At 38.6% G+C, this 24982-nt stretch overlaps 2 protein-coding genes and 1 long non-coding RNA gene across 3 annotated transcripts; 1 reads left to right on the top strand and 2 right to left on the bottom strand.

Annotated features, from left to right (window-relative positions):
• Positions 1–6761: 6761 nt before the first annotated feature.
• Positions 6762–12302, top strand: LOC131302050 (beta-glucuronosyltransferase GlcAT14A). The gene is made up of 4 exons (XM_058328621.1): positions 6762–7674; positions 11011–11086; positions 11189–11304; positions 11409–12302. The coding sequence occupies exons 1-4, from the start codon at positions 7176–7178 to the stop codon at positions 11921–11923; spliced, it is 1206 nt and encodes a 401-aa protein (XP_058184604.1). The 5' UTR covers positions 6762–7175; the 3' UTR covers positions 11924–12302.
• LOC131302055 (uncharacterized) lies at positions 11869–12799 on the bottom strand. The gene is made up of 2 exons (XR_009191586.1): positions 12643–12799; positions 11869–12558 (listed from the first exon to the last, which is right to left on the bottom strand). It is a non-coding gene; the product is annotated as an uncharacterized LOC131302055 (long non-coding RNA).
• Positions 12800–17225: 4426 nt separating this feature from the next.
• On the bottom strand, positions 17226–18288 carry LOC131299750 (putative fasciclin-like arabinogalactan protein 20). Its single transcript, XM_058325330.1, has one exon. The coding sequence runs from the start codon at positions 18267–18269 to the stop codon at positions 17226–17228; it is 1044 nt and encodes a 347-aa protein (XP_058181313.1). The 5' UTR covers positions 18270–18288.
• Between the last annotated feature and the right edge of the window lie 6694 nt (positions 18289–24982).

Below are 24982 nucleotides of genomic sequence, written 5' to 3'. Positions count from 1 at the left end.
ATTTTGTTCTGTGTTCACTCAGCTAATTACATAGAAGAACAAAATATGGACAAAAACACAAATTTCGGTTTATACACAGCCATGGTGTGGTTAGCTTGCTCTTCACAATGAAATACGCCTCTTGCCTCCTTTTCAAACAATCTCACCATCATTAACAACAATGATAGGAGGGGGCGACTAATGCGTGACAATCTTTTTTTGACATGATCAAATGAGCATGAGTCTTTCTAAACTCTGCCGAACCAATTTCTTCCCAGTCACAAGGCTATTTGGAGCAAGGAACTTATCCCTATGTCGTGGCCACCACCCTAGGTGGTTCGGTTCTAAGAGCATCTCCAATTCATGGCTCCAAATTGAAAATGTCAAAAAATTTAAAAGGATTTATGTGGTCTTTTGGCATCTCGAATTTGACATCAAACCCTCCGATATTGTTCAACCCTAATGTCAAGTTTTATTATCTTATATTACTATACCTTCTTCAAAATTCCAACGGTCACTTCTTTTGAATGAAAAGTAAGTTGGCATGAGGTGCGCCTTCTAATTATGGCAGAAAATGAGCCTCCCTTCAAATCCCTAGAAAATCTAGCATAGAGAAAGACAGCTAGGTTGGAAGGTCTTGTGGTGTCAAAAGCTTCTATTTTCGACTCCACATCACATTTGACAGCTCCGATTGGAGATCCTCTAAGTAACCAAGAGGCCATTTTAAAATTTTGCCAAACTTTATAAATAATCACACATACTAATTTTCAATCCTCCCCGGAAAAATCAACCATAAAAGATGTCCCCCCATAAAGGTGCAATTAACTCATTCCCTTGGGGGAGGTTCGGATGCAAAGTCAACATATATAGGAGATGGTCCTACTAGTCCTAGCTAGAGTTTGCCTAAAATCTTTTAATACTATATGACATTCGGATATTTATTTAATGTAGGAACACATGGGGATTTTCAGATCATAACATTAATTAGTTTAAAAAAATGGAGCGTTGGAGAATATTGTATGGTAATGAATGTATGTTGCCCCAGCGGTGGACTTGTGTCTTGTGATTTTCCTCCTTTTTATGCTATTATTATTAAATTAAAAATCTAGTTTTGGTCAACAGTTCTTCCTAAGCTTCCTTAATTAATTAGTCAAACAGGGAAAAAGAAAAGAAAAGAAAAGAAGAGGGCTTGCCTGTCTGTCTCATCATGATTGGGTTTTTTGCCCAGAGGTGGAAATCAGGAAAACATTTTACAGAAAGGGACAGCCTCACAGCCCCTTCCTGGACATTTTTGTAAGCTTTTAAAACCAAATTTGGTTATTTAAAAAGAAGAGTGATTTTCGCACCCCAAATTGTTAATGACGCTCCTTAGGAAGGAGAGTGCAAGAATCAATGTGTGGTTGATTTCACACTTCCAAAAGGTTAAATCACACTTTCTAAATTGTTAACCTTTTGAGAGTGTGAAAATCAATATGCAGTATGAGTTAATTTTCACACTCCTTTTAAGAATGCGATTAACAATTTGGGTTGGGGAGTGCGAAAATCACTTTTCATTTAACAACTGTTAGTACATGCAAGAACAGAGCACAAAGCACAAGAACAACCGAAAGCTCTATTGGCCAATAATAATATGGCCCCTTTTGGAATGTTGTTTAAGTGCCCTCAGCCCCCACCAAAATCTAAATTTGGTGTCCAGTCTCTTAAGTTGGTTAAATAGTTGGAGATTTGTTGCGTTGTTATAAATTTATAATCTGAAACTTATTTCGGTATTTTTTTTATTTTTTATAACTTTTTGTTTAGATTATGGTCGTAATTTATGGGATTAATTGTTTGTCTCGATGAGAGAAGTCTCACTACAACAAAACTTGCATTTTGAGGCAGTTGCAAATGCCCTAAAATGTTACTTTATGAGGCATTTTAACTATTGGGGCAGAATAATGAACTACTGCTTGTATCGATGCCGCAATAGCTTTACACGGCACTTCTAGGAGCCCCAAGAGATATTGGACGAGGCACACAAAATTGCCACATCAGGCTATCTATTGAGGCACTTTACAGAGCAGCAATAGGTGGTTTTACGTGATGACCTTAACAAAACGATAGATCAAAATCCACATTTACCATACCTCGAGAGAAAATTAACCCCAAGAGTGCTAGTTACCGTACCTCAAGAGAAAACTACTCCCAACAGTGCTTAAGCACCTGTTAAGTATTGAGGTTGGTTCATGAACAAAATGAATGGTAAACATGGGAACAAGAAAATAAATTGGAAAAAAAAAAGGACCTGCACTTGGGTCTTCTTCAAGGCCCTTAGCTTATATATTTGTCACTGGACGATGACCTCTCGATCTTATCACTTGGGTAGCCTTTCATGACTTGGCAGTTGACACACTAAAATGGGTTCAAGTTGCACCGCATTAATTCAAGTTGCCAACTGCCCCATTAAGTCAATTTGACAGGGCACATTTCGTTCGGCCGGTGCCTCGTTAAATAACTATCAAGGCATTTCTTTGTAAAGTGCCCCAAGAATAGTGCTGCAAAAAGTGCATTTTGTTGTAGTGCTAAAAAATATAGTAAAAAATTATGATCGAAAGCCAAAAAAAATCACCACAAACGAAAAAATTACACCAAATAGCTGTCTAATTTGTCTAAAATGTTGTCTTATTTGAATTTTTCAACATCAGTCCATATTTTTATATTTGATTCGTTTCGTCGAGACAAATGATTAATCCCAAAAATTACACCGAAAAACTAAACAAAAAGTAAGAAATACCGAAATAAGTTTCAGATTATATATAAATTTACAAGAACGAGCGGAGCCGTAAGAGAACTAGAGAATTAAAGTGATAGCCATAGGAGTGCTAAACGTCCGCATACGGTTAGTCACGAGTTTGATGTGGATAGTTAAAAGAAAATCACATATTACTTCAAACCCTATCTCCCACTCTAATCTTTAGTGCGGGTGCGTTGAGCAAGAGCGAGGCGAAAATATGAGAGTGAAAACATTTTCCGAAAATATAAAATCTATAAGATCAATGATTAACAACGAAAATATAAAGCTAAGACTAATGAGAACGGAGCAAAGAGAAAAACTGAAAGATCATGGAGTATGACTTAGCTCCAATCTCCCACTTCCACGCCAAGGGATATTCAAAATTTCATTTTTTTAATTGATTATGCTAGTATTTTTTAAAATTGATTATGCTATTCACAGCCTAAAACTGTATCAATAAGGCAATTAAGAAGAATACAAAAAAGACATGTAGTAAATTTTTTTTTTGATCCGCTAAAAAAGATATTGTGTTGGATGCACTTTTAACACTCTTCATGGTGTACTTTAACACATAGAAAGCTGTGTGTGTGTTTCTTTAATCTTTTTCTTTCGTTATTGACAACCCATTAAATAGTTATAAGTATTTTCCTTATTTGATATATATATATACACATATATTGAGCGGCTCAGATCATCGAAATTCAATCGGTAAATGGGAGGTGCAGACCGGAATTAGGTCGGGATCCTTGACCTAATCCGGACTGTATATATATATAGATACACACACACTCTTAGGATTCAATGAGGGATCTCGCACAGCCTTACCGTGCGGGACTCTTCTTTCCCGAGCAAATTGCGACGATCTGAGCCGCTCAATGTGTTCAGAATGTGATTTTAAAGGTACCCATAAGAAATCAGCAAAAAAAATTAATCGGGAAAGGCTTGATCCGAGCAGTTTTTTACTGAACCGTTCAATAAAAAACTATTCGGATCAAGCCCTTCCCGATCATTTTTTTTGCTGATTTCTAGCGAGTACACTTAAAATTATGTTCTGATCATTTTGAGCGGCTAGGATCGTTGCAATTCACTCGGGAAAGGGGAGTCCCGCATGGTAAGACCGTGCGGGATCCCTTATAGGATTTGGACTCTCTCTCTCTCTCTCTCTCTCTCTCTCTCTCTCTCTCTCTCTCTCTCTCTCTATATATATATATATATATATATATATATACACACAGTCCGGATCCAATGAGGGATCCCGCACCACCGTGCGGGACTCTCCTTTCCCGATCAAATTGCGACGATCCGAGCCGCTCAAAGTGATCAGAACGTGATTTTAAGGGTACTCGCGAGAAATCAGCAAAAAAAATGATCGGTAAGGGCTTGATCCGAACAGTTTTTTATTGAACGATTCAGTAAAAAACTGCTCGAATCAAGTCATTCCTGATCATTTTTTTTACTGATTTCTCGCGGGTACTCTTAAAATCACGTTCTGCACACTTTGAGCGGCTCGGATCGTCGCAATTTGATCGGGAAAGGAGAGTCCCGCACCATAAGGCGGTAAGGGATCTCTCATTGGATCCGGACTATATATATATATATATATATATATATATATATATATTTCTCGCGGTGACCCTTAAAATTACGTTCTGCACACATTGAACGGTTCGGATTTTTAAAATTTGATCGAAAAATGAGAGTTCCGCATTTTAACAAAATGAGGAATCCCTCACTTGATCCGTGGGGTGTGTGTGTGTGTCTATATATATATATATATATATATATATATATATATTCCCTGACCTGACTCGGATTCTGTATGTGTGTATATATGTATGTATTTTTAATTTGTCTCTTCAACATAACATCGATCCTGAAAGAAAGAACATGACAGGCGTAGCGAAGCATGAATGCTTTCCATAAAATGATGGACATCGACTTTGGTGTCCAGTCTCTTTAACTCTCCATTTGCATCAAGTAGTTGGAGTTGGAATTGGAATTGCAATTAAAAAGAGAGCTAGCTAGCTAGCTAGAGAATTAAAATGACAGGAGTAGTAATTTTGGCATATATATGGATGGATAGTCACGAGTATTTAGCCAACAACTACTACTCCCAAAATCCTCTCCACTTTCACTCTAATTTGTGTGGGTATAATAAGCACGAGCGCCTTAAAAAACATTACTATTATAATTATACAGTCCGTCTTCCGTAAGGACCATTTCATTTTAATAAAATGCGGACCTCCCTTTCCCGATTGAATTTCGATGATCCGAGCCGCTCAATGTGTTCAGAACGTGATTTTAAGGTTACTTGCGAGAAATCAGCAAAAAAAATGATCTGGAAGGGCTTCATCCGAGCAGTTTTTGTTTGTTTTTTATCGAACGGTTCAAACAAAAAACTGCTCGGATGAAGCCCTTCCTGGTCATTTTTTTTGCCGATTTCTCGCGGGTACCCTTAAAATCACGTTCTGAACACATTGAGCGGCTCGGATCATCGAAATTCGATTGGAAAATGGGAGAAATGGGGAGGTCCGCATTTTAACTAAAATAAGGACTCCCTCATTTAAGACTGACTATATAATTATATAAATTACTACTATCATAATTCAGAATAGCAAAAAGAAATAAAAATGATGTTCGCAATAGCGAAAAGGAAAATTATAGTATGAAATGACAAAATTATCCTTCATTCGTGAAAAGTGAGTTAAAGTGTGACCATATAATAGTAGTAATATTAAGTGAATAAAATACCCTTCATTGGTTTGAAAAGTGAGTTAAACAGTAAGTATAGAATAGTAATTTCAGGCGAAAAAAAAGAAGAAGAAGAGGAAATTGATATTCACATTCCATTTTTTGTTATTCATACTTTTTTTTTTGGTTTTTTAGCAAAAAAAATACACACTTTCAACACTAAAAAACAAAAAAGAAAATGTGAATGACAAAAAAGGAAATATGAATATCAATTCTAAAAGAAGATTTCCAAAAAGATGGAAGGAGGGTGAAAAAATCATTTTCCTTACGAGAATTGTGAACAATGTCAAGAGAATTACGAAAATTAGGTGAACAAAACCTATAGTAAGAGGATTAAAAAAACGAAACGCAAACCGAGGATCCTCCCAAAGAGCAAACAAACTGGAATTAGCAAAACCAATCCCGAAAAAACCACCAGTCAATGCTTCTCCCTTCATTCCAATTTAATAGTTCATTGTTCTATTCTAACTGAATAAAAAATTAGTTATATATTCAATTCGGTATTGAATTTTACGTCGAATATAAATTTTGTTTGATACATCTTCATTAGTTCTATAATACTATATATTTTTTAAATCGCATAAAATATTATAAATTACTTAATATAATTAATTAAAAAATACACAAACTCTTAGCAAATTTGTTAAAATTGAGACTAAGACTGCGTTCTTATGAACTCTAACAAATGTCAAAAAAATTTAAATAAAAATAAATTCTCATATTTAAATTAAGGCTCCGTTCCGGAACTCATTTTAAATACTTATTTTTTAAGAAGGTAATTTCAAGCTCAAAAATAATGTGTCTACGCAAATAATTTTTCGAGCAATATGGATCTTGTTTGATAAATCTTATGGAGATCTTTTATACGGTGCAAAAAAAAAATTATTTATTTATATTACTTTTAAATTTAAAAATGTAAAATAAATACTTATTTTTTAAGAATGTGTTCTGGAACGTGGCCTAAGTTGATAATAACGCAGCCTAAAGCAGTATTTTAAAGAAAAAAACAACACTACTCCTACTACACTTCAAAAGAAAAACACGTTAGTACTACTAAACCCCATCTTACCCCTACACTCAACCATTATCCATTGTACCTTACCCCACAATCTGACCGTTAAACCCCTCCACGTATCTCCACCATACCCCATCCTCACCGTTCAATTTGCGCGTACAAATCACACTCTCTACCCGAGCGTGATATTATCTCTCGCCGCCTACTATTTCTCCACACGTAAAGCATAATGGGAGTATAACTCCAAACACAGCCCCTCTCTCTCTCTCTCTCTCTCTCTCCTGGTTCACCGATTGAATTCCCAAATCAAATTCCCATCAACTCTGATAAATCAAACAACTACGAATTGTCAAAGTGCAGCCCCCCTCAAGCCCTAACCCTATCTCGAATCACACCCAAAGACACTGTGCCTATATCCAGAGAGAGAAAAATTCTAGAGAGAGAAATCTCCCTATAACGAGCTGCTGCCATTGCTCGCGGAAACTCATTGAATCCTTGCTTGGAACCAGTTTTCGCCGAGATCTCGACGAACCCAGGAGCATTTGCACTTCTCTAACCCTAAATTCCACTCTTTCCGAGCTCCGATACCCGATTCAATCCCTTTTTTTGATTTTTAATTATTGTACTTCTTCTGCATTCCATGTGTCGTAGAGCCGTATGATCGGCATGGGAGCAGAGAGGAAATGGCTGTTCGCCCTCTTCTTCGCCGCCTTCGTCTCCCTCCTCCTCTTCATCTCCTCGATCTCCGGCTTCAGCGCCTCCCGCGCCGCCTTCTCCTCCTCCCCCTCCGTCCGACGCGGCCCGGGTTACCCTCCGGCGTTCGCGTACTTCATCTCGGGCGGCGGGGGCGACGGGGAGAGCGTCTTCCGGCTGATGCTCGCGGTGTACCACCCGAGGAACCGGTACCTGCTGCACATTGGGGCGGAGGGGAAGGACGAGGAGAGGCGGAAGCTGGCCGGGCTGGTTCGGTCGGTGGCCGTGATTAGGGCTTTCGGGAACGTGGATGTGGTGGGGAAGCCCGACGCGATGACCTACATGGGGTCCTCCAACATCGCGTCGGTGTTGCACGGCGCGGCGATACTGTTGAAGGCCGATGGTGGGTGGGATTGGTTCGTTACCTTGAGTGCATTGGATTATCCGTTACTTACTCAAGATGGTAAGGCCCTTTTTCTTGTAGTACGTCTTTGGGGAATCAATCTTTAGGATAGTGTATGGATTAGTTCTTTTGGGTTGGTGGTGTTAGAACTGTGAATTTGCCATGTTTGTTACGCGTGTGTTTGGGTAAGAAAAGTAATTTTCATAATGCCGAGAGTCCAACGCATTTCGGTGTGACAATTTCTAATCTTTCTTAATTAGGAGATTGTTACTTCCCTTGAGCTTATTGGGGGGCAATTTTGGTTAGACATGTAATTGTAAGTTCCAACGAAGATGCGAAACACTGAAATGTAAGAGGAATATTGCTTGTTGCATAACGTGCAGTAAATATGTGGGAGACTGAATGATGTCAATTGAAATTTTACTGGTGAATTACTTGCGGCATCGATGCCAATTTTTTAAAAAGTTTTTAGCTTTTTATAAAGTTGTTACTTTGATTCATTTGGGCGGGGGGGGGGGGGGGGGGGGGTTGGGTGGGTGGCCCTGGTGGATTATGTTGTTTCAGCGGAGTCCTCTCAGGATTATGTTGGGTGCATTGTGTTAATTCTTTGGTTATGAATTATGATGTTTATTATCTGCTTTGCATCAAGTTAGGAAATGACTAAGGATTTTAAGTCATAAGGTTAATTCTTTATTCATGCTGGCTTAGTCATAGAGTAAGGAGCCTTTTAAACGATGATTTTAGAAATCCATGCATTTTGTGGTAACTGGTGAGTAGTCTAGAAGTAAACTGGGTATCTTTATGAATCAGTACCAAAATAGGTTTCTAAGTACATCTCCAAACTAGCTTTGCCTGGTTCTTCTCAATAAAATAAGATAAAAATGGAATAAAAAACCGTAGCTTCCCCAGTGAGGCATATAAAGGTAGGGGTTTTAGACAAATCTAGACCACATGTTTCAGGGCCTGTGTTGGAATTCCAGGGGAGATGTTCTAAGGTCAAGAGACATAGCAGAAAATCTGTGAGGGCACACATGACGTTTTATTTATCTCATTCCTTCCTCCCATAACACCTACCCTGGAGCACACATAGCAGTTTTATCTATTTTATTCCTTCCTCTCATAACACCTACCCTAGTTAGGAAATATAAAGGATGGACTCAGCACGACAATAGAACATAGAACATGCTGGCCTTTTTATTCTAGCTTACTTAGGCTTGGATAAATTGTAGGATTTCATGTATGACTCAGCTTGAAAAACAAAACAAAAATGTCCTAATGCTGAATATTTTCTTCAGACGGTTCCTTCTTTTCAGAATACTTGATGAGGAATATTTTTTGATCGATATGAATATATGATTGATATGAATGTCCTATAGCTGTGTGCCCTAAGCTAACTCCAATCTAATATGACCTTATTGCGTGGAAGAATTTTTTTTCCTCGTGTGTGGTGATTGTCATGTCTAACGGAGCAGCTTGGGGTAGGTTTCCTGTCTTGAAGAATCGCAGTTTAATTTAGGGAAATGATATTGGCACTCTAAAAATTGATGCAAGCACTCCAAAATCAGTGCAATTCCAAAGCCATTTTCCTTTGTTTTTTGGAGTGCCTGCATCAATTTTTGGAGTGCCAATATCATTTCCCTTAATTTAACTAAAGAAATTCGTGGAGCATCTGTCCCTCCAAACTTATGGACACTGTAGATTTTAGAACCAGGATATTGATGTTCTTATGGCCTGAGGATTCATGGAAGATATTGACTTTTGAGTAATTTTTTCTGAACCTTTTCCAATCATGGAAAAAGAGTAATAGTACCATACTGTAGGGTATGATATAGCTTTCCCCCAAGAACCTAAAAACCCAGACTGCGGCAAGGGAAAAGCTAAGGGTCGTGGCGAGGCGGCTTTAAACAGGTATAGCCACGGTTATTAGGCGCAGACAAAGCTTAATTAGTTAAGCTTCTATTTCATTGTGTAGTTTAACCAGTTTTCCCTTTATGGTCCCGTACTTTAGTTGTGGTACAAAATGTTACGTGGTGCTTTATGAAGAAATTATTGCAGCAACATTTGACAGTCTGGAGTCATACTTGACACGAGCTTTATTCTTGTGTCATAGATTGCCTTTCGAGTAATTTTTCTGGAATGTTTTATAACTATGGAAAAAGAGTAACAGCATTGCCTATCAAAAAAAAAAAGAAAAAGGAATAACAGCATCAAAATGAAGGCTATGTTATAGCTGTGCCCCCAAGCACCTGAAAACCCAGATTGCAGCTAGGCAAAAGCAAGGGTCATGGCAAGATGCCTTTAACCAGGTATAGCCCCAGCTATCAGGTGCAGGCAAAGCATACTTAGTTGACCTTCTAATTCTTTATGTGACGGTTTTGATGATAAGTTTCCCAACATGACTGATACCTGCTTGGATTTTAAAGGGGGTGACTCTCATCAGCTTGTTGTCCTTGGTTTTGCTCCATAGGTGTGAAGATTGGTCTAACTCCAAGTTTCCCCCCAGTTAACCAGCTTCCCTTTATGGGCCCGTATTTTAGTTGTGATATGCAATGATATGTCTTGCTTTATAAAGATTTTTTTTTTGATCGGGGCTTTAGGAAGAATTTGATTGCAGAAACATTCGTTACATTCCACAGTCTGCAGTGAAGTCACACTAGACGAGCTTTTAAATCTTTTGATCTCTCCTACTGAGATTACCTCAAGTGAGGAAGATGGATACTCAACTTCAACTCCTCACTCTTCCTCCTGTCTGCCATGTGTGCGTCTCTCTATCTCTTGGCCCACCAAACCTTGTTCTTCGTCAGTCATCTCATTTTCAGGTGTGCAACACTATCCCCTCCCCCCAACAAGACCCCGCCAAAACCAATGCTTCATATCAGTCATTGGCAATCCTTTTGGTCATCTAAATGCCTACACTTGTGAGTTGTGAGCTGATCAACACTCTCTTGTAATAAGCTTGTCATAGGCCCAGCAAAGCTTCCATGACGTCTTACGAGAGGGCTAAACTTGTTGGCACTCATCTTCAATTGATGACAAGATGTCCAACATTTCTTCAGAGTTTGTCGTCCTTTGAGAACATGAATCGCCTGGGCCGCGCAACACACGCACCTTGCAGAATCTGAACATTGGCTGGTTTTCCCTTGAACTCAAAAGATGAAAGCTAATTCTGTACTATAATACACCTGTATGGACACGTTTATGTACTTGCCCTTTTCTTGTTTAACCTATCGCTAGCTTGAAATAGTAAAATTTGCAACATTTCTTGATTTTGAGCTTGCCATCAAAACTTTTTGCAGCTGTCAAAGTTCCACAAATTCTTGATTGTTGACTTATCATTGCATTAGTCTGCTTTACCTGTGCTCACTGAACTTTGCATTTGTAATCCTTGTATTTCAGATTTATCCCATGTGTTCTCCTCTGTCCCAAGAGACCTCAATTTCATTGATCACACCAGCGATCTTGGATGGAAAGAGTAGGCAAACTCAAATCCTTGCAGCTAAATTAGCTATTATTATGTGGCACATAAAACCAACCATATATCTAAGTAGTGTCTAATTGTTTGATGTCATTGCAGGGGTCAAAGAATTCAGCCCATTGTGGTTGATCCGGGGCTTTACTTGGCAAGGAGGGCCCAAATTTTTCATGCCACGGAAAAGCGCCCGACACCTGATGCCTTCAGAGTCTTCACAGGCAACTTCTTTTCTCTGTACCTCCTCATTTTGATACTATGCATTCATAAAATAAATTCGCTGTTGGAATGCTTGTCTGATAAATAAAACGCACCGGATTTCCAGGTTCTCAATGGGTTATCTTAAGCCGACGCTTTCTTGAATTTTGTGTTCTTGGATGGGATAACCTCCCTCGCACCCTTCTAATGTATTCAAATAATGTGATTCTCCCCCAAGAAGTGTATTTCCATTCTGTCATCTGCAATGCCCTGGAGTTCAAGAACACGACTGTTAACAGTGATCTAAGATACATGATTTGGGACAATCCCCCCAAGATGGACCCCCTTTTTCTAAACACGTCAGATTATAATCAGATGGTTCAAAGTGGAGCTGCCTTTGCCAGACAATTTTATAAAGATAATCCGGTTCTGGACATGATAGACGAGAAGATCCTCAAGCGTGGACGTAACCGAGCTGCCCCAGGGGCCTGGTGCACGGGTCGGAAGAGCTGGTGGATGGATCCGTGCTCGCAATGGGGCGATGTCAATGTCTTGAAGGCTGGACCTGAAGCCAAGAAGTTTCACGAGTCCATAACTAGTCTTCTGGATGACTTGAATACCCAGTCAAATCAGTGCAAGTGATGGTGTAAGAACTGAAGGAGAATCACATCCAGGAAAGGCGAATCAAATATTATTAATACCGAGGTATTTTGACACACATTCATTGGTCTTGACACGTACTCTTTTTTTTTTAGTGGAGATCTGGTCACAGGCTTAAGAAATCTGTATATTGAGGGGTTTGAATTGGAGGTTTCGGGCTGTAGTGTTGGGGGTTGGTATTGATTGTAGAAGCCGCTACCAAACAGTCTTCAGACTTCACTCATTAAGGGGGATTGTACTGCCATTTTATAGCTTAGTATTTGTTACCTCTTGTAGCTTAGCAGTTGATCCGGTTTGAAATGTTGAGGGACGGGACAAATTCATTCTTTATATTCCAATCTGTTGGTACTGTTTTATTGTCTCTGTGTGTGTGTGCGCGCTGTGTTTATACATGCGGGATGTTGTCGACATTGGTATGTGAAGGAGGGAGTCTTCTAGGGGAAAATTTGAGACCAGAGTTGAGGAATCATTGCAGAGCCCTTTTTTTAATGAACGGGAGGGCTTCTTTTCTTCTTCCGATATGGACCTTGATCTCCAGTTTACTAGAAATGGGACCGAGAAAAGCAAAGATGATTTGGTTGTGATGCTGAATTCTTGAAAAAATTAATTTGTAGTTACTCAGCTGACCGCTACCCAGATGTTTATTGTGATCAACTGCTGCAAATTCAGAGGAACTCTGCAGAATACTACTCCATCAAAACATAATGTTCTTCTGGCATTGGGCCTGCTTGGTATACAGCAAGCGTTGAGATCTCTTCCATAGTGGTTTGGGAGATGTGAGAAAGCTCAGCAATGCCGGAGTTCTCCCTTTGTCCTTCTCCAGGAGTGCCGAGGAGCAAAAGGGGTTCAAGCATTCAACAGATCAAGTGGTTCAACTTGGTTTGGAATTTCGCCAAAGTGACATGAACTGATTTTTGGGCTGTTACTGCAGAGGATTGCAATAGTGAGGTCGTTGTAGAAGCCATTGAGGCATTTGGGAGAACTCGAATACTTATTCACTATCCAGATGTTACAAGTTGAACACTTGCGAAGTTAGATAATCTTGCTTGGCCATAAACCGGTCTCTTGCTAATGTTCGACATTACGAAAAACATAGAAATTTGGCCTGGTTATGAAAATAGCAATCGTTTCATGACAAACAGAGCGGTTTCCCTAACATTTCCTCCTTTCTCTGTTTTCGTTTTGCTTTGAATTTATCCTTGTACTGTACTATCAGGCTGCAAACGAGTCTAGCCGAGCTTTACCGTGCTCAAGCTTGCTTATTAAGTTTTTAACGAGCTCAAGCTCGAGCTCAGTGAAAACGTAACGAGTCGAGCTCGAGCCGAGCAGGCTTTGGCTTGACTCGAGCTCGAGCTTGTTCACGAGTCTTAACAAACCAACGAAAAATGTATATATATGTATTCTCGCATAGGCCTAATACAACAAAAAATATTTTGATTGTTAAGGTATATATATTTCGTTTTCCTATACTTTACAAGAAAATAATCTCAATTTTAGAATAATAATATGTAATATATTTTTATAAGGATTTTGACTCGAGTTCGAGCTTGTTCACGAGTCTTAACAGACCAACGAAAAATGTATATATATGTATTCTCGCATAGGCCTAATACAACAAAAAATATTTTGATTGTTAAGGTATATATATTTCGTTTTCCTATATTTTACAAGAAAATAATCTCAATTTTAGAATAATAATATGTAATATATTTTTATAAGGATTTTGCATCAGGGTATTAAAATGCTAATGCTAATTGTAGCAATTAATGTAAAAAGTTCACTAAGTATTGGCTTGCGAGCCAACTCAAGCCGAGCTTTTACTGACTTGTGTTCGATTTGATAATGAAACGAGTCTAGAATTTGAGCTTAAACTTGTTTATTTATGTCTCGAATTGAGCTCAAAAAGTACTAGGACTTTGTTCGTTTGTAGCCCTTGTACTGTCCACAGGTAGGGGGGTCATTTTTTGTTTAAAAGAGACACCGACTCTACAATTTAGCCGCACAGTTTAATAAGGGGCAAAAGAGTACTGCTATTGGTACCGACCAATAGCGTAGGGAAGATGCACTAAGGCCGCGCTGGGTCGTCACCGGCCACCAGACGGCCGATCCGAGCCGTCCAAATTTTTTTTAAAAAAAAATCGAGTGGGTTTTCGCAAGAATCAACGGCATCCGACGTGCGTAGGTGCTTGATCCAAACATCCTATTTTTTTGTACATACTAGAGTTGTGAAATCCGTACCGTACCGGCCGGTACGTACCGTACCGGCCGGTACGTACCGTACCGGTGCTTAAACGGAACACAAACACTAGAGATCCGTTCCCGTTGAAATACCGGCCTATTTCGGCCAATACCGGATGTACCGGACGATACAGGTCTGTTTCGGACATTTTCCGGTGTTCCGGCCGGTACAAAATTACCTTCTCTCTCTCTCTTTTTTTTTTTTTACATTTTGTTTATGTTTATACTTAAAATTATGCAAAATGGTAGATATTTATTAAATATATATATATTAAATATTAATTGCGGTAAATCCGGAACGGTACCGGGATACAGCCCGGTACCGGTACATACCATTACAGTAGTGAAAACAGTACGCTGGCTGATATGGTATTGACAACTTTGGTACATACATGTATACACGAAAAAATGGAGTATTTAGATCGAGCACCTACGCACATTGGATGCCATTGATTCCCGCGATGGCCCACTCGGTTTTTTTTTTTTTTTTTTAAATTTTTGGACGGCTCGAATCGGCCGTCTGGTGGGTAGAGACGTCCTGGCGCGGCCGTCGGTGTATTTTCCCTACGGTACCGTCGGTACCAATATCATTTTCGAGGGGGGAAAATGTCTTACTAGTTGGATCCAACTATAGCAGTAGCCGCTAAGCTCATTAAGCTACGAGGACAGATTATATCTCTGCCTTCTGTCCAACGAGGGATGAACAATTGATCTTAGCGGGGGAGTATTAGGGGTGAGTATGATCCAGATTGGTTCGGTTTTATAATAAACCAAGAACCGAATCAATATCTATAGAATATGAATATAGTGAACTAAACCAACCCACAAAAGGTATAAATGTCCCCAGTCATTTTGGAGACACCGTAACTTTTGACATAACAAAACCACTATGAACATAACTAAAATCTATTATGAGCATAACCAAAACCATTATGAGCATAACAGAACCATAACAAGGCATAACAAACAAGTTATGCCTTGGTTGGTTTTTTAGATATTCTTTGGTTATGCCTTGTTTGGATTCTGTTATGCTCGTAATGGGTTTTAGTTATACTCATAATGGTAAAGTTATGCCAAAAGTTACGGAGTCCCTTAAATGACCGGAGACACCATAGCATCATCCTAAAATCAAACCAATCCAAACCATTGTACAGTTCGATTTCGGTTTTAAACCACAGTTTGCTTTAAATTAAGCTGTCATTTTCAAAAAATATTTAAAGTACTTAAAGTTACAAAGATAACAGTAATGCTACACACACAGATTTTGTGCACAGATTTTTTGTGGGGCCCACTACGGGTCCCACACAAATAATCCGAGCTGTTCATTAAATGTAAAACATTTTTTCAAGGGCCCTCGCAAAAAATTAGCTTAATCCGATACTCATAGATGCTTGATTCAATCATTTAACTTTTCATTCGAATCTCAGGATAATGAAAAGTTAAATGATTGAATCAAACACTTATAAATATCGGATTGAGCTGATTTTTTTCGGGGGCCCTTGAAAAAATGTTTTACATTTAATGAACGGCTCGGATTATTTGTGTGGGACCCGTAGTGGGCCCCACAAAAAGTCTGTGCACAAAATCTGTGTGTGTAGCATTACTGCAAAGATCAATTAAAGAAAAACTTATATTAAAATCAATTCCATTTAAATTATCAAAACACACTAACATCAACCAATTAATTAAGAGTGAAATACCATAATTGCCTCAAGTCTTGGTAGTGAAGGAATTATAGGAATAAAATTTAGAGAAATTTAGGAATTGGACTGTGTAAGTTGACTGATCTGGTGATCCCATGTGCTTTATTTGTATGATAAATTAATAATTACAGAAAATTAGGAATGAGTTGTGATATATAGAAGTTTAGTCTAAATTATCTTAGAAAAACTAAATATTACGGTGAATTTAATAGAATCAATAAATTCGAAAAGTAGTTGACTAAGGCTCCCCATATTTATTTGGGGAATCTTAATTAAATTATATGTATATATATGTATTATACGGTTTGGATCGGTTTAGAACATTAACCGTGAACGTGAATCCACAAATCAAACCATATAACGCGATTTTTGATTTTTTTAAACCATAACCAAACTATACTACTAAAAACCCAAAACAAACCTTTTGATTTGAATTGGATTTGCGGTTTGATGAATTTTTGCTCACCCCTGGAGAGTATAGAATGGCAAAATTATATCCACGATTGGTTATGTGCACGCAGGAAGAGGATGTAGTGCTCATCGTTGTGTCCAGTAACATCCAATCCTATGGGAGACCTATCTATAAAATTTCATTTCATGAAGCAGGATCTGTTCTGATCCTGAGCTTACGAAAGACTTAACACACTATGAATAGTAGATGTTTATATATATACAGTCAGTTTCAAATGAGAGAGTCCTTATTTTAGTTAAAATGCGGACTTCCTCATTTCTTCTATTTTTCGATCGAATTTTGATGATCTGAGCCGCTCAATGTGTTCAGAACGTGATTTTAAGGGTATCCGCGAGAAATCGGCAAAAAAAAATGACCGGGAAGGGCTTCATCCAAGCAGTTTTTGTTTGAACCATTCGATAAAAAACAAACAAAAACTGCTCGGATGAAGCTCTTTCCGGTCATTTTTTTTGCTGATTTCTCACTAGTACCCTTAAAATCACGTTCTGAACACATTGAGCGGTTCGGATCATTGAAATTCAATCGGAAAAGGGAGGTCCGCATTTTATTAAAATGAGGTGGTCCTTACGAGAGATGGACTGTATATTATATGAACATTAAATCGAAGAAAAAAACTAACGTGCGATGCAAAACCAAACAAACGACAAAGAGAAAATCATAAAAATGTGTGGAAAAATTTGAGAAGTTGAATTCATGTTTCATTTACTAACCACTAAAATCGGCATTTCTCTGCCATCTACCGATTGATCTATCCAAATTTCAGTGATTCGTTCATTACACATACGCCACAAAACAGATGGCCATTTACTAACAAAAACCGACGTGTAGCCACGAAAATTGTACGCAGGAAACACCACAACACCATCTCAGCTCAAAACTCGTTACGATCAGGTCCGATCCTCTCCTCGCCGCCAAACTCAGGCGAGGTCTCCGGCGCCTCCCCAATCACTCGGCGGAGACCGTGAACAACAAGCCAGTCACTGCTGTACATGTCCGGAAACGTCACGGGAACTCCATTAACCACCAACTCATCGTTAGCCTTTGCAACTGCGACACCAAATCCATCATCAAATGTCCTCAACACCGCTCCCTCTTCCAAGTCACTAAGATCAGTCCCCGTCAGCCTGCACGGCACCACGTGTTGGCGAAAAACCGCCGCGTAATTGCTGAAATTGTGAACCAAATCCACCAACACATCATCCACAGGAGCAAACACCGTTAAATTCGGTCGGTGAAGAAGCCCTGGCAGTTGCAGATCAAGACATGATGCCATAACAGAGTACTCTCTGGATCTCAGCACCCTAGAAGCTTCGGCAAAAGAGTAGGAACTAAACGGCGGCGTTGGAGTCGTTTGGGAAGCGAGGCACCTGAAGCTAGGGATAGGGACGTGAATTCGAGGAGGAACGACGAAGTGAGGGTCGAAGAACGCGTCGATGCCGAATACGATCAGAGATCCGTCGTCGAATATGGGGGAGCCGGTAATGGTGACGTTGTTGAGGGAGACGGGGCGGGTGGGATCGGGTGTGGTGACGACCAGGGAGTTGCCGGGGGACAAGGTCGGGATTCGGGTGGCGTAGGGGAGGGAGCGGAGGGTTTCGAGGGAGAAGGCGAGGGGGGAGAAGTGGAGGTGGAGGAGGGAGAGGGAGGGCTGGCCTGAGGCGGCGAAGGCGGCATCGGAGGGGGAGAAGATGGTGGCGGCGCGTGGCGGGGGTGGTTGGGAGGAGGGGGAGGTGGTTGGTGGTGTGGTGATTAGGGAGGGGGAGATGAGTTGGAGGGTGAGGGACATGGAGACGTAGCCGGAGTTGGAGAGGATCTCGGCGGCGTTGAAGACGGCGTCGGTAGGGAGTGGGGAGGAGAGGGGGAGGAGAGAGAGAGGGATGAGAGAGAGGAGGAGGAGGAGAGTTGTGGTGGCCATGGTGGAGGAGGAGAGAGATTCGATTGGTAGTCACCTGTGATTTAGTTGCAGGGAGTGTGATTATATAGTGGGGTGAAACGAAGGCGAGGGGTGGTTTTGGCGGGAACGAGAGGCACGTGGATGTTTTTTATTGGCTGGTTTAGAACAGTCGAGAATCGTGGAGTGGGAACCGCTGGGACGTTCTGTTACGACGGTTGTAAACGGAAAAAATTATAGAGTGCTTATGGCGCATCACCTCGTAGTACTCCACGACTGATCTAAGACTATAGGCTAATTTAGGGGTCAAGGCTAATCTTTTGCTCTTGGTTAGTAGGGAAAGGCAAATGAAAATAATGTAGTCGGATTACGGCTCGGGTTTGGTTTGGTTTGGTTTTGGTCACGACGATTGATCGGGGCTTCGGCTAAAAGTGCTACACGATTGAATCGAATCTGTTTAATGAAACTGAACATTTCGATGGAGAAATTTTTTTTTCCAATCGGAATTGAAATCAATAAACGAAGCACGGAAATTAAAATGCACGAATTTTGTGTTACATATGACTCTGGGTTTTTTTTTTGGTGATATACGATTACGATTGAAGATTTGAATATGGTACGTACCCATGTTATCCATATCTTGAATACATTTATCCTAATTAATTAAGTTAGCTAGGGGAAAACTATTTCTGGTGCATCATATATAGGAGTACATGAATATATATGACCCCTTCCTCTTCCCAGAGGAATTCCAAAAACCAGAGTCCAAATTCTAGTGGTAAAATCATCAGTACTGACGCGTAGCATTAAATTCTGAAAATCAATTTATTTTAATTCACCAAACGATTTTTGTTTGCAAATTAGAAATATAGGGAGTACGTATATACCAACAGTTTGGCTAAATATTTGGAAATTAATTAAGCTAGCTTTATGCGCGCATTAAGAATATTCTCGATCGTACGTGCGTAGAGATTTTAGTTAGCAAATAGACTATAATTATCCGGCATGAACACCTGATTAGAAGCAAATGAGCCCTACAATTACACATAAACCCGACAATTAATCAACCAATCTATCTACTTCTACTCTATTTATAAGGAAGAGCATCGTTTGGCGCCACCATTTTCGTGAAGCTATAGCTGTAGGGACTTTTAAGTTTCCTAAACTGTCTCTAATCTTTATTATTATTTTTACACTGTAATTGTTTTTTTTTTATGTATATAAAATAAACACTTTGGACAAAATAGTACTCCAATTAAAATTAGAAATTACCTCGTCACCCGTAACCGTTTTGTATTTTCCTTACTTTTCTCTTCATTCACGTAGTGAAGAGATATGCATGCAACCCACGAGAATTAAAGAAGAAGTTTACCGTGATTAACTCAATGGATCAAGATAATCAATTATTTCGGTATCAGAAATGCTAGGGACAGAGAAAATTTACCCCGAAAGTACCTCGAAAATAACAATCAATGGTTGAGATTCACTTTGATGTGGGTGACCCAATCATTAAAGTGATTCTCAATCATTGATTGCTGTTTCGGGGTACTTTCGAGATAAGTTTTCTTTGTACGTAGCATTCCCCATTTATACCTTCGGTATAAATAGTAGTTGTTATCTGGTACGGTCTTCGACCGCAAGAGGTTTTGATGGGGACTATTGTTTGAGTAACTCTCTCAAATGTGTTTCAGTATTTTGAGAAAATTCAGCAATATGGGAATTAGAAATAGTCTTTTAATATGACAAAAAAAAATCTATTTTTCTGGATCAGTAATTAGTATTTTTGTATTTATATATCTACGTACAGTCTAAATATATATACCTAGAGCAAAATATCAAATTAAAATCACCGTTTCGTTTATTTTAAACTATTTTCGCTAATTAATATTTTGTTTTATTATCAAAACTCCCTTGTGAAACCCTCTGAAAAAACAAGTTAGTACAAATTATACCGGTGAATATGGCGCCATCACTCCATTTTCCCTCTGACTCCGCCCAGTCCATTGGCATCCCTACGAGAAATTATTCATTGCCCCTGGGGCAACACGTCAGCTCTTGTCTCCACCAATCCAAATTTGACTTGTGGGTAAAGTAAATTACCATTCCACCTCTCACACCCCACTCCCGACCCCACGGCACTTTTTCCACACTTTTTCCCCCCGCTCTCCCCCAGTCCCTAAAACGTTACCGTTTTATTTTTAAAAAAAAAATTCAAAACCTTCGATTTGCAATCCTATGAAACAGAAACATAATTATGAGAGCCTTAGAGCCAAAACTTAACTATGTCTCTTTAGAATATTATGATCAAAATAAAAATATCTGCACACCCGTTCAAACGGATTAAAAATTGAAGCACTTAATTTTTTAACCATATTTTTTAATATATAAACGGTTTCAAATTAATATATAAACGAAAAGTGCATAAATTTTCATTCCGTTTAAATCAGTGCAAAGATCTTGTTATTCTGATTATATTGACAAGATCTTTGCACCGGTTCAAATGAAGTAAAAATTTGAGCACTTAATTTTTTGAAACCGTTTATATATTAAAAAATATGGTTAAAAAATTAAGTGCTTCAATTTTTAATCCGTTTGAATGGGTGTGCAGATATTTTTATTTTGATAATAATATTCTAAAGAGACATAGTTAAATTTTGGCTCTAAAGCTCTCATAATTATGTTTCTGTTTGGATTGCAAATTGATGGTTTTGAAATTTTTTTTAAAATAAAACGGCAACGTTTTATTAGGGACTGGGGGAGAGCCGGGGAAAAAAGTGTGGAAAAAGTGCTGTGGGGTCGGGGGTGGAGTGTGAGAGGGGGAATGGTAATTTACTTTACCCACAAGTCAAATTTGGATTGGTGGAGGCAAGAGCTGACGTGTTGCCCCAGCGGCAATGAATAATTTCTCCATCCCTACGGTCCTACGTACGGATGAGTGGACCTTTTTCTGCTGAGTGATTTTGACTATTTTTTTTTTATCAATACAACCATTTTTTTCACTGACAAAAAAAAAAAAACAGTTTAACTTTTTTTTATTTAATTTTGTTTGTCCTACTAAAAAAGAAAAAGAAGAGTAAAATGCTAGACAATGGTTAATGTGCAAAAAATGCATTGACATTTATGGAAAAGTACATTAAAAATCTAATGCTATGATAAGAACTTGTGTAAAGGAAATAAAGAAATGGAAAATAGTACTCGTATGTGAGAAAATAGAATAAAAGTTGGAGAGAAAATAGGAGAAAAGTTGAATTTAAATATTTTCTTATTTTTCCTCCTTTTCTATAGGAACAGGAGAGGAAGAAAATTTCTAATTATTCCTTCTTTTCCCTTCTCTTCCACAAGTTTCAAAAAAATCGTATTAACTTTTTTGGCATAAATGGTGATTATCCATTGCTTAGTAGGCTAAGGTTAGTAAAACCAAAAAAAAAATTTAACTTTTTTGGAACCAATTGAACCCCAATTAGACCGACGTCGTTTTCATCCATACATCTCTCTCTCACTGAGTGAAAGGTGAGTTTGTGGTTAATGGAGTTTCGGTGACGTTCCAGACATGTACAATAGTGACTGACTTGTTGTTTACGGTCTCCGCCGAGTGATTGGGGAGGCACTGGAGACGCCGGAGTGAGGGGGAAAGTCTTCGCTTGAGTATGGCAGGGAGGATCGGATTGGATCTGATCGATTGTAGCGAGTTTTGAACTTTTGATGGTAATGAATGAATTACAGAAATTGAATAGGGCTGCATTCTTTTTAACTTATTAGTCTGGAACTTATTTTGATAATTTTTATTTTTCATAAGTTTTTGGGCAAATGATATTGGCATTCCAAAAATTGATGCAGGCACTCCAAAACCAGTGTAATTTCAAAGCCACTTTTCTTTATTTTTTGGAGTGCCTTCATTAATTTTTGGAGTGCCAATATCATTTTCTAGTTTTTATTAGTTATTCGTCATAATTTTTGGGATTAATCATTCATCTTGATGAGATGAGTTGAAAAAGTTTAAAAGTATGGACTGATATTGAAAGAATTCAAATAAAATGATATTTTAGACAAATAGGACAGCTGTTTGATACTTTTTTCGTCTTTAATGATTTTTTTAAAACTTTTTTTGGTCATAATTTTGTACTTTTTAGGCTCTTTTCGTCGAAGAGAATGATTAATCCAAAAACTATTATGCAAATCTAACAAAAATTAAAAAAAAAAAAGAATAAAACACACAAAACAAAGAAGAAATTTAAGTTAAAAAGAATTCACCCTAGATCAGTAGAGGGCAGAGAAATGCAGACTACGTGGTTTTCACCTTAGTTGGGGCCTTTTAATTGAGGTGCTTGTGATTGTATACGAGTAGATACCTTTTTTTGGCTGAATGTCAAGTGTAATCTGAGAAAAAGAGTATGAATTGAATGGGTTAGTAAATGAAACATTAATTCAAGTTCTCAAAATTTTCCCTACACTTTTTATTTTTTATTTTTTTTGGTCGGCAAAAGAGAAATTTATTCAAAACACGAAAGGGTACATCGATCAAGGGAAAGAGTAAGAAAGCATCACTACTAGAAACATACATCCCAACGAGGTTGGCACCTATGTTCTAATACTATCATGTGCAAATTAACCACAATCCCAAGAAAAAACAAAAAGAAAGACATCCAATAAAGTATTGGACGTACCCCAAAAAAACAATCACAAAATCAGATCCATATACTACATTTTGGTCCTCCTGATTCCCTACAAGCTCCTCTTGAAATCCTTAATGGAATAATCCTTGATGTCAAACTTTCCTTTTATCCAAAAACCCATTCTAGTCTTGACCAAATCGCTCAGCTCTTCCACATCTTTTGAGACATTGTTGAAAATAAAATCATTCCTTGCTTTTCAAAGTGTCCATAATACTGCAAAAAAACAAGTCTCCCAGCAGAACTTTTCTAAATTCTTAAATCTATGAGAAAACCACCAATTCATAAGCAAAGATAAAGAACAAGGACAAACCCATGTTGTGTCCCACCACCTAATGATTGAGGACCAAAGCTGCCACAAAAATTTGCAAACCAGGAGCAAATGCACTGGTGACTCAATATGTAGAGAGCAAAAAAGGCACAGATCATTACCTGAAGCAAGGATTCCTCTGCTGCACAAAATGGATCTTGTTGCTATTCTATTTTGGACGGCCTGCCAAACAAAAACTTCAAATTTGGGGGGACATAAGTTCTTCCAAATCACATTGAGCCACCCATTTTGATTTTCCATTTGGTTTTCCCATTCTGCATAAGCTGAGCTTACTAAGAAAATTTTGTTGGCATTCCACCTCCATTCCATAATATCATCTCTGGACCTATCCATCGGGTATCCTTGAAGTTTCTAAAGAAGCCTCTGTTTTTGCTCTTCTCGCCACACACGCAAAGGTCTTTTGAAAAGCAGATTCCAGGCAGGTTCTTCTCCCTCTTGTAGCATGTCTTTTATCAAGGAATTTTTCTGTAATGATAATAGGAACAGCCTAGGAAATTCTTGTTTAAGTGTTACTTCCCCGATCCAAATCTGGTCCCAAAACCTTGTTGAAGCCCCTGAGCAAACTCTGATTCTAAAACCTTGTTGAACTACGTTACAAAGTGTTGAGGACTCCTTACCTATGGAGCAAATGTCACTCCACATAGTTGAAACTTTTCCAAAATCTGGAGTTTTTGGGACTGAGCAATCATTCCTCAAACCATACTTACTTGAGACCACCTTGGTCCATAGGGCATCCTTCTCCTTAGTAAACCTCCACCACCATTTTGCAAGTAAGGCCTCGTTATGAACCATTAGTCTTTTGATTCCTAATCCCCCACACCCTTTGCTCCTAGTTACTGACTTCCATTTCACTAGGCTCATCTTTCTCTTTTCACTTGCACCTCCCCAAAGAAATTTTCTTTGCATTTTCTCCAAGTTCTTTGCCACTCCCATTGGAATTTTGAACAATGACATGCTGTATATAGGTAGAGAGCTCAAGGTGGATTTGATCAGAGTAATCCTTCCCCCTGTGGACAAAAATCTGGTTTTCCAGAGGGCTAGTCTCTTAGAAACCCTCTCGACAATTGGCTTCCAAGTCTTTACCCTTCTAAGATTCCCAAAGGAAGACCCAAGTAATTCATTTGGAGCTTACCTTTCAAACAACCCATAATCTCAGCCAGAACCTCCACCTCCTGATCTTTAATACCCACACCACACATCATGCTTTTAGAGAAGTTTATCTTCAGTCCGGATTTATATTTATTATGATCTTTGGATTGTTATGTTTGGACGGCTCGGATGCGCGCTCAGTACCACGTGTCTCATACCCTATTTGCACTCAACATTTTTTCCTCTCAATGCTACAATTTTGTCACATTATGAAAAATCGTGCTATTTTTTGAATAATAAAAAAAAATATTTTCATGTATTTTTGCTTTAAAAATTTTAACGCCAATGTAGTGATCTCATTTAGTTTTCTAAATTGGTGCAAAAAATTGGAAAATTTATGTATTGAAGTGCTTTACTAAACAAGTTGCCGGGTAATGCTGGATATCGATTAAAAAGTTGCTAGGTAACGGCTCGTAATGGACCAACATTATTGGACAAGTGGGAGCGAGCATGCGTGCGAGAATCAGATTAATTCACGAGTCAACTTAATTATAAGAACTGATCATCTAATATAAAATCCTTGGAAAAAAAATATAGAAGTTCAAAACTATTTTGAGAGGGCAGATGTGCAATTTTGGATGGAAAAA

Source organism: Rhododendron vialii, chromosome 9a (assembly GCF_030253575.1).
Source record: "Rhododendron vialii isolate Sample 1 chromosome 9a, ASM3025357v1".
Lineage (NCBI taxonomy): Eukaryota > Viridiplantae > Streptophyta > Magnoliopsida > Ericales > Ericaceae > Rhododendron > Rhododendron vialii.
The sequence above is the reverse complement of the archived record's forward strand: the minus strand, read 5'-3'. Positions and strand labels throughout refer to the sequence as shown.

Bases quoted from the DNA above. Each gene is read 5' to 3' on its own strand.
- LOC131302050 (XM_058328621.1), top strand. From the start codon at position 7,176: ATGATCGGCATGGGAGCAGAGAGGAAATGGCTGTTCGCCCTCTTCTTC. The intron at 11,087-11,188 runs GTAGGCAAACTC...ATGTCATTGCAG, and splicing joins AGCGATCTTGGATGGAAAGA to GGGTCAAAGAATTCAGCCCA. The intron at 11,305-11,408 runs GCAACTTCTTTT...CCGGATTTCCAG, and splicing joins TGCCTTCAGAGTCTTCACAG to GTTCTCAATGGGTTATCTTA.
- LOC131299750 (XM_058325330.1), bottom strand. From the start codon at position 18,269: ATGGCCACCACAACTCTCCTCCTCCTCCTCTCTCTCATCCCTCTCTCT.